This window comes from Sinocyclocheilus anshuiensis, unplaced genomic scaffold, assembly GCF_001515605.1.
Source record: "Sinocyclocheilus anshuiensis isolate Anshui unplaced genomic scaffold, SAMN03320099.WGS_v1.1 scaffold1746, whole genome shotgun sequence".
Lineage (NCBI taxonomy): Eukaryota > Metazoa > Chordata > Actinopteri > Cypriniformes > Cyprinidae > Sinocyclocheilus > Sinocyclocheilus anshuiensis.
The window spans coordinates 476,660-486,210 of NW_015545562.1; the positions used below are offsets into that span (position 1 = coordinate 476,660).

General features: G+C 32.5%; 3 protein-coding genes across 4 annotated transcripts in view; all 3 read right to left on the minus strand.

Moving 5' to 3' along the window:
* The window catches only part of LOC107698349 (tudor domain-containing protein 6-like), an 18,086-nt gene extending 15,304 nt beyond the window's left edge, over positions 1-2,782 (minus strand). For both annotated transcript variants that reach the window (XM_016499309.1, XM_016499308.1), the window contains exon 1: positions 2,527-2,782. The gene's annotated coding sequence lies outside the window, so the exon portion shown is untranslated. The remainder of the gene's footprint in view (positions 1-2,526) is intronic.
* A 539-nt stretch (positions 2,783-3,321) lies between these two features.
* LOC107698326 (splicing factor 3B subunit 6) lies at positions 3,322-4,905 on the minus strand. The gene is made up of 4 exons (XM_016499285.1): positions 4,730-4,905; positions 4,202-4,320; positions 3,938-4,076; positions 3,322-3,599 (listed from the first exon to the last, which is right to left on the minus strand). Exons 1-4 carry the CDS (start codon positions 4,757-4,759, stop codon positions 3,510-3,512), a joined length of 378 nt encoding a protein of 125 aa, XP_016354771.1. The 5' UTR covers positions 4,760-4,905; the 3' UTR covers positions 3,322-3,509.
* A 1,737-nt stretch (positions 4,906-6,642) lies between these two features.
* The window catches only part of LOC107698351 (visinin-like protein 1), a 31,196-nt gene continuing 28,287 nt past the window's right edge, over positions 6,643-9,551 (minus strand). The window contains exon 4 of the mRNA XM_016499313.1: positions 6,643-8,296. Within this exon, the coding sequence (XP_016354799.1) occupies positions 8,099-8,296 (198 nt within the window). The 3' untranslated portion in view covers positions 6,643-8,098. The remainder of the gene's footprint in view (positions 8,297-9,551) is intronic.

Sequence of the window (9,551 nt, forward strand, 5' to 3'; positions counted from 1 at the left end):
TTTTGTTAATACTGATTTCATTTGATTGGTAACAGCCCTATAGAGTCTTATTATATTAAGTGAAATTATTAATAAAATATAAGAATTTGATATGAAAGATGACACATGCCCTTTTTATAGGCAAAAAAAAAAAAAAAAAAGACCTGGAAATCAATTAAATACATTTTTTTATATGCAGTAACTTTAGTCATATAAAATGTAATTTTCCAGCAACAAAATTGTGGCCAGTGAAAATGCTGAGTGGCTAGTAATTTTGTAAAACCACTAGCCACAGTGGCTGGTGAGCAAAAGAGTTAATGTCAAGCCCTGTATACAGTGAATACTTGGGATTTATACTTGTATTGCAGTAAAAAATGTGGTGTTTAACCGGAGTACGGTGGTGGGGTGCTTGACATGTGTCAAACACTAGAAAGGGGTGCACGCTGCAAAAAGTTTGGGAACCACTGATCTACAGTATAAAACGTTAACAGTATAAAGCTATCCAAGTGTAAATAGAAATTAAAAAATGTGTTTGAGTCCATCAATCGACTTTTCTCACAGGTGAGATCTGTGAGTTTACAGGCAACAGCTGCAGCCTCTGACTGCATTATATAGTTACTCTATTTACGTATTGTCTTATAATTCAAATACACTTCCCATAGAGTTAAAATATATATTTTTTGCAAGTATAAACCATTAACTTCAACAATTAAATACAACATTGGATGACATTATGAATACAGTAATAATATATTAGGAAGACAAAGAAAAACTAATAAAAATAAATAAATAAATAAGAATAAATAGCTAAAACAAAGAAATACAGAGGTAGTAAATGAAAATTACGTAACATTCAGCAGGTCATTATACAGTTTCACAAATTTGACACTTTTTTGGTGTTAATATTTTTTTAGTGTTATAATTAGGTAGTTAAAGTCACAAAGAAATTTATGTAATTTTGGGAATGTTGAAGAAAATTTACTTTTATGAATATAATATTTTTTCAATAAAATAAATACATTTCCTATATATTATGTTAACAATGACAACAAATAACAAAATATATCACACATAGTTAAATCAATGTCTACATTGGATTTTGAAGAAAATAATTTTGACACCTCAGACCAAAATTCCTTAACAAGGGGGCATTTGAAAAAAAGATGATCAATAGACTCAATACTGAAATTACAATTCAAATGAGGATTACCAAATTTGGATCTAATCTCATTAGTGGGGTATATATTACGCAAAATCTTTAAAATGTAATTCTTTTACTTTGTTGGGGACACAGAATTAAGGTAAAAGCCATGATTTTTTTCCTATTAATATAATAAATAATATATTAAAAAAAAAAGTCACAAAGAAAATTATGTAATTTTGGGAATGTTGAAGAAAATTTACTTTTATGAATATAATATTTTTTAAATAAAATAAATACATTTCCTATATATTATGTTAACAATGACAACAAATAACAAAATATATCACACATAGTTAAATCAATGTCTACATTGGATTTTGAAGAAAATAATTTTGACACCTCAGACCAAAATTCCTTAACAAGGGGGCATTTGAAAAAAAGATGATCAATAGACTCAATACTGAAATTACAATTCAAATGAGGATTACCAAATTTGGATCTAATCTCATTAGTGGGGTATATATTACGCAAAATCTTTAAAATGTAATTCTTTTACTTTGTTGGGGACACAGAATTAAGGTAAAAGCCATGATTTTTTTCCTATTAATATAATAAATAATATATTTAAAAAAAAATTCCCCTCGGAGTAATTATTTTCCTTGACTGAAACACATTTCTTATAATTTTATTACTACATTTTGGGTCATAAATACACTTGTCATCAACCAAAAAATTCGACTCCCTTTTTACAATCACTTCAAACGATAGATGACATTTTATTAAGTGAAAAGGACCATTTGGTATAGCTTTAACAATTGTAAGAAAATCCGTTTGAACAACAGGGAAATTCTATTTAAACATGAAATCATAGTAAGAATAAATCTTCCCTCGTGGATCTAGTACATTACAAAGATAATTAATACCTTTTTCATGCCATTTCTCAAGAAAAATCGACTTGTTCTTTACTAAAATACTCTCGTTGTTCCATAGCTTCACTTTATATAAAAGTTAAAATAGTACAGTAACCTTCAACTTCGTATTTTGCGTCAGCTGTGTCACTTTTAACAGACCTTTGCAAATTCCCGAAAATCACTTCCGACAAGTTAACTTAACGTTAGCGTCAGGATGAAGCACAGCGTGAATAAAACGCAGTAACTGGATTTAGGCTCTTGCACAACAAACGCAAACAAACATGTGCATTCAGTGTTCAGCTTAGTTCTTCAAAAAGTACATTCGATTTAATAAACTCAACAGTAAACCATTAATGGTTTCAAAGTTGTGGCTTTCCTTTAGCAGTTTGCGAACGCCTAAAACGCGACCACTTCGACTTATTTCAATCATTTTATACGGCACACATTTAATAGATAAAGCCTGCATAAAACAAACGTTTGACAAACACTCACCACTTCAGGATATATTCCGCTTTTATTTCAGTGTAGACCAACGACATCTTGGCTTCTGATCAGCCGTCGACGAGGATTAATGGCGAAGAAGCGAAAATGGATTTTCACCCCGTGATACTTAGTTTTAGAGAACAACTAAGTTACAGTTATACAAAAAAAATCGAGAAAACGAACAACTTATATATCCGATAATTAAACGATTAAGAGATACCTAACTAAATGCCACTAATGTTGTTTCGCGCCTCGTTCTCGCGCGTTCAGCTGATTGGCTCATTTATGGTCAGGCGGAAGTTCATTAAAAGACGGAGGCGACAATATTTAACGAAGTTAAACTCCTAATCCAATGCAGTTTATTATTAACTATTAAAGTAGCGCATTACTATAAGTATAAAATGGAGATGCTGTAATCAAATTAATGCCAGGTGAAAAATATTGGCTGCATCAGGCTGTTTTTTTTACTCATCTCTAAAACAACTTCAATGTTATCGGATAACCAAAAGCATATAAATGCAGGTACTGAAAAAATTGCAAACGGACTATCTTTAAAAAAAGTAATATACAATATATGAACTTATATGCAATATAATACTGATTACCAATGAAATGTGACTCTAAAATAAAATGTTTATCAGTCAAACAATTATGTTTATTATGTATTTTAATTTATAAATCCTAGCTGATTATAACTAGTTTTCATGTATAATAAAATGTGCAAATAAGACACAAGGCAGTTATACCAAAAAAAGAAAATCACTGATTTAATAAAACAAATGCTGTTGAACAAATGCCATTTTATTCAATATTAACAGAAAACTCATTGAAAATGACATTAGGTCAATACATAAGACTTCAGGCCAAGTAATGAACACGGTTCAACAGGTATTTTTTGTAAAACAATCATGACTTAACGGGGTAAAGTAAGAAGGATATGGGTGCAAGACAGAATAATAGAACAACAGAAATAATAATTTTTAAAAAGTTGACTATTTCGGTGGGTCCGTGTTTATCCCGTACTTCTCTTTGAGAAGTTTCAACTGCTCCTCCTTTTTCTTTGTGTCCATTTTTTGGAAAGCCTTGGGGGGAAAAAAAATAGAGTTAACATTAGAGTTTTGTATCACACTCAAAGTTAACGTTAATAAAGGAACTGTTAATCCATAAATGAATAGTTGACAATAGTCACTGTTTTCAGTGTATGAGAACGTATGTTTTGGACATTCTGCATAATATCTTCCTTTTGTGCTCCCCAGAAGAAATACAATTATAAATGTTTGAAACAGAAATGCAGTAAATGACAGAATCTTAATTTTTGGTTAACTACTACTTCAACATACAATGAAACATCATGAAAACATTTTAATTTCACATACGATAAAGTTAGTGTCCAAATCAAAGGCAAATCAGTTAAACTCACCCTGTTTGCATTATAGTACAATACAACTAAGTATCTGTTGCAGACGTTGAATCCAGAAAGGTGATCACAGGCATTTTTGGCATCAAAGATGTCTTCATATACAACATAGGCTGTTCCTCTTGTTTCTGGTGTGTTCCCACTAAAACAATAAGATACTCAGCTTACAAAACGAAACATAATTAATGGAACATAATCAGCACTTCGGTCCATCAGTGTCCATTATGGATAATAGAATGTAAATGTGAGAAATACACTGATACTCACACTCTGATTTGACGAATTGGCCCATACTTTCCAAAGATGTCATACATCTCCTCTGCGGTGATCTTGTATGGAAGGTTACGTATATACAATATTCTGTTCACCTCTGGAGGTAAACGAATCTGAAACATGCCAGCAAAGACAAATATTAACAAACACATACATGAAATGTTATAGTTTCAGATTAATAAAACACAAACCACGCAGCCATTTAAAGAATGTGAACGTTCTCAAGTGCTTCGAATGACATTTAATTATGAAAGAGGATTTAATGAATTCCAACATGGACGCAATATGGTAAATGTTTTGACCACATTTCAATATTAAGAGACAGAATTCGAGTCCAAAATTTTTATAAATACAAAAGCAGATGTATATTTTTTAACATACAACTACTTGTCTGTCTTGGAGGTATTTGATCGCGTTTATACCCGGAAATCAACAATAAACATCGATTTCTAATGTACTGATTAGCCATTTTGAGCCCAACTCTACCAACATCACGATCATTTGAACCAAATCTGGACTTACATTCGCTCGTTTAGCTGCTTGCATCGCCATGGCTGGATCTCTTTAAAGAAAACACCTCAAACTTTACAACAACAACAAAAAAACCTTTACAAGTAGAAATAAGTAGCAGCTAGCACAAGCTAAGTAGCTGCGCACTTCACAATGTTTGATGGCGCAGTGCGATGACGTCCTTCCGGGAAGGCTGCGGCCAGGTTCCTTTGAGGTGACGTCATGCGGCGATTCCACTCGTTTCATTATAAAAATATCAGATAAACAAAAGTTGCTCTTTTTTTGGTGCCCCTAGCAAAACGGGACATACTATTTACGTAATAGTTTTTGTCCTTGTAAGCAATTATTTTAGATAGATGTATTTGTTTATCAACCAAAATCTGCTTCTTTTTTGTTTTTAAGATGTTATTTGTTTCCTATAACGTGAATAAAACAAGAAATTAATAGGCCCACTTTATTATTAATCTTGTATTGCTCCTTGCCAAATCTCATATTAATCGTAGTAAATTCAGTCATCGAAAACCCTTGCTGTTTTTTATTGCTATATCTAAACAATTTCTTCTTCAAATAACTCAAAATCTATTAAGACGATACACCTGTGCTGCCTTTTAATTTATTTTGTTATAGACTTCAATACATATTGCCGAGATGTAACATTTTATCTTATTTTTGTTTTCAATTATTTTTTATTTACTATATTAAATCTGTACATTTTAATTTGTTCTTTATTCATGTATTTTTGTAATATCTTGGCTATATAAAATATGTGCCCTCTAAAAGCTTGCGTTCTGCAAGTGAATGTCGCTTTATTGTGCCATCCCAAAGAAGCACAAAATCACTTTTACGGACTTTTAAATTAAATGTTCCCTCCTGGTGGAATGACCTGGGCTAAAAACACATCTCTTCCATCTTTATTTGACCCTCTAACGCTAGCACTCTCTATTCTAATTCTATTCTTTACAAAAAAAAAACTTGCCCCTTTTAGACTTGCACTCTATTCATTTACCAACTGCTTGTTTTCTTTAAAAAAAACTAACACTAGTTTTTCTAATCTTTTTGTACTCTTTTTATTTATTATACAATTAACAAAAGCAAGAAGGCCTCTAACACTAGCTTGCCCTATTCTTTTTCTATTTCTATTCTATCTGTTTTAGTTATTATATAATTAAAAAAAAACCTTGCTACGTGTACTACGATAAGCTAACTGACACTTGTTATAGCACTTGCATATCGTTGCTCTTTTGTTGATTTTGATTGCTTCCATTTTCCTCATTTGTAAGTCGCTTTGGATAAAAGCGTCTGCTAAATGACTAAATGTAAATGTAAAAGTAAAATATCTAAATAGAGAGAAATTCTATAAAATATTTAATACTTACCAATTTTTCATTTTAATAAACGAAACATTTCATCCATCTGATCGGCAAATAAACAACAAAACCACCAAAATCGGCGTGAATGTTTCAATATTTAGTCGCTCATTTTATAGATATCTATATATACATACCATATACATATCTATGGCTCATGTTCTACGAATTTAACACTCTGCTGCCATCTAACGGACGTCTTATGTTATTACAGTTTACATTTGCTGTTCAGAATGATATGGGGTCATTCCTGTTATGCAGGAATTTCATTACTTCAAGTGGATGATGCTATGTCCACAGACGCTTCTAACATGAAATCTGACAGTTTTTGCAAAATTATGTTTCTTCATTCTCTAATTAAAATGATAGCTTTCACCTTCTTCCCTAAATTACAGTACAAGGATATTCCTTCTTAAAAGTGAATGCATAACTACATAAAATTTACTCATCAGTCCCGATATGTGCTGATAAACAAATTATATTGTAATTGCAGGTAATACATTTCAGTATCTACATGCTCCAGTCCTTTCAAATCAAACTCTGACATTGAGGAAAAAATCCCATAAACTCTTTTATTAGTTTAAACCACAACACAAGAAGTAGTGCAGCCATGGCATCAGGGGCACAATACATGCTACATGTACAAAATAACTTTTAAATTGGAAAAAGTTTGCCATTGCATGAATTTGGTGCGGTGCCTACATAGGTAAACATTACAATGACAAAGGTTATGCTTGTGTAAAGCTCTTGACACTGGCAGAATGTACTTTCAAATGGAGCACAGAAATGTGCGAATTTAGAAATCGAGTCGGTGCTCAAAATGTGCAGCTGGTGCAAATGTCTGGATTTAAAACAGTAATAACCTCAGGGCTAACCTTTAAAACCCTCTGTTGGAGTTCTCCTGTAAGAGCAGCATGTAAAAAGTAGGAATAAATACAGTCTTAGACATTTTCGCTGTCAAGAACGAGTTTGAAAAGGTACATTTTTGAGGCAAAATCATTATTTTATATCACTTTAACCCTAAAAATGATCTTCATAAATTCATTCCATGCTCAGGCCCCACATAAATCTGCACACTGATATGCAATTTATTACATCTGATGACATTCTGAAACTGCACAGCTTGTAGGTTTAATATGGGAATATTTTTTATGGCGTAATATTTCGACCATGAGAATGAATGTATGCTCTCAGACGCATTACATTCGGCCACATTGAATCCCTCTCATGTGATGTACATGCTAGACATAGAAGGTGTAGTAAACTAGCCTTTTCCCATCAATGCATCACAAATCTTTGTGAAACCAACGAATTATCCATCTAATTCCATTTCACATCTCAAATGTTTATTTTAAATAAGGCTTGTTATCATTCTTTATGCAGGATGCAAATGAGGGAAGTACTCTTAAGGCAAACCTAATGGCATGCAAATAAACTACATTTATATTCACCAACAGTACAAGCACATTTGAAGGGAAAAGTTTGATGGACATGAGCTTATCTTTTTGTCCATCCAGACGAGTGGGTAAATCCGGAACAGTTACGATTACCATAAGAATCGGTTCGGTTGACATTACGCAGTATATGGTACACATAGCTAGCATCAGTACAATAAATAGTAGCTCGATTTAATACAGCACATCAATGATGCGCAAGCTCCAGTGGATTCAGAAGGTACTTTGCACACTCTTCACATTTTGGCAGTTAATTTTGACAACTCAATATATATGTATATTAATATTCATATAATTCTATTTGTGCATGGCATGGTCTGTGTGTGTGTACGCTTTTGAAGTGTATGCATGTATGTGTGTGTGAGAGTGTATTTGTGTGTGCAAAGGTGTTCGTATGTGAAATTCGTTAGCAAAGAACATTCTCATGCACACAAGTGTTTCAAACACAGGAAGCGGATTCATTGAAAGGTAGTCCAAGCAATTTTTTTATCAGTGGAAATAGCTGCAAACTGAATGGAACATTAATCATTTGTGCAGTCCCTGGCTCTTTTCCGAGATGCTCATTTTTGCAGGTCACACTGCAGCAGTAATACAATGGACGGGTCACCCTTTGCTGCTTCTTTGAACTCTTCCAATGAGATCTGATCGTCGTTGTTCTTATCCATCTTACTGAAGATTTTGTCAACCCGCTGCTCGGGCGTCAGGCCGTCCTCATTCATCTTCATCATGATAACAGTCCCCACCATCTTGTAGATTGCCTTTATGAGAAAAATAGAACAAGGTGGGTTAAAATCCTTAGAAGAGTCAAAGACACACTGAGCTGTGCCGCTAATACAGGCAACTTTTTTTTTAATTATTATTATGAATGCAAACATCACAAAGATGACATTAAAGATATACAACTTTGTATAAAGTACACAACATTTATCAACAATATGTACAATGTCATCTGAACATACAGAACAAAAAAAAAAAAAAAAGATAAATAAAAAATAAAAATTGGAAGAAAGGAAAAAAAAAACATGAGGGTAAGATATTAATTTATATTTCAATTAGAGTATACAAATTAAAGTCATTACAAATTGAGGTTGTTCTTCTCGCTTTCTTATTTACAGAGGATGAAATAGTATTAAGATACATTTAAATTTCTTTCAAAAAAACAAGAAAAATTGGTTTGTTGTTGGTGAATTTACATTTATGGATATAGAATTTGCCAAGAAAATAAATTAAATTTATAACAAAACAAGCTTTGTTTTTATTAGAATCAGAATCAAAGTGTCCAAAAATAATATCTTTAAAAGTAACCGATAAATCTTGTTGGATATTATCTTTAATAAATGTTTCAATATCTTTCCATAGATGTTCAGTATAGAAACATGACCAAAATAAATGATAGACAGTTTCTATGTGAACTTGGCAAAATGAGCATCTTGTATCAATATTGGTTTTATATTTAATCATAAAATATTTAACAGGGTAAAATTTATTTATTATCTGAAAAGACACTTCTTTTACTTTATTGGTGAGAAAATATTTTTGTTGTAAAGACCAAATCTTTTTCCATTTTAAATTTTTAAATAAATTATTCCAGTAAAAGATTGCAGGAGATATCGAGATAATATCTTCAATAAACAGGGATCTAACTTTATTGCTTCTATCTTTTTTTCCTGAAAAACCTATTTCACCTATTGGAGTGTCCATTGGCTCAGGGAAAGCAGTAGTTATAGTAGTAGATTGAGTGTAAATACAGTCAACTTTACTCAAATCCTAGTCTCAGCCTCAGACGTCACGCCCACGGAACGTTGGCTAAACGTCTGATGCATATGGCACACAAAAGTGGAAACACTTCAGGAGTTTCGAAGTCGTCATCGGATTGGTTGAATTATGCAGGATTTCCGGGAGACGTGTGTGTTGCGTTCTATAACGTTCCGCCTGGAAACACAGATGCCGTGACGCCAAACCCCCTCACGAAAGAAGAAAGCCGTCGTGTTTACAACTGTGACGACAAGCTCT

What these genes read in the sequence shown, in the direction of transcription:
- LOC107698326 (XM_016499285.1), bottom strand. Translation starts at nt 4,759, where the DNA reads ATGGCGATGCAAGCAGCTAAACGAGCGAAT. An exon ending in AAGCAGCTAAACGAGCGAAT is followed by an intron (nt 4,321 to 4,729) that starts GTAAGTCCAGAT and finishes GGCATGTTTCAG; the next exon opens with ATTCGTTTACCTCCAGAGGT. An exon ending in TGTACTATAATGCAAACAGG is followed by an intron (nt 3,600 to 3,937) that starts GTGAGTTTAACT and finishes TTTCCCCCCAAG; the next exon opens with GCTTTCCAAAAAATGGACAC.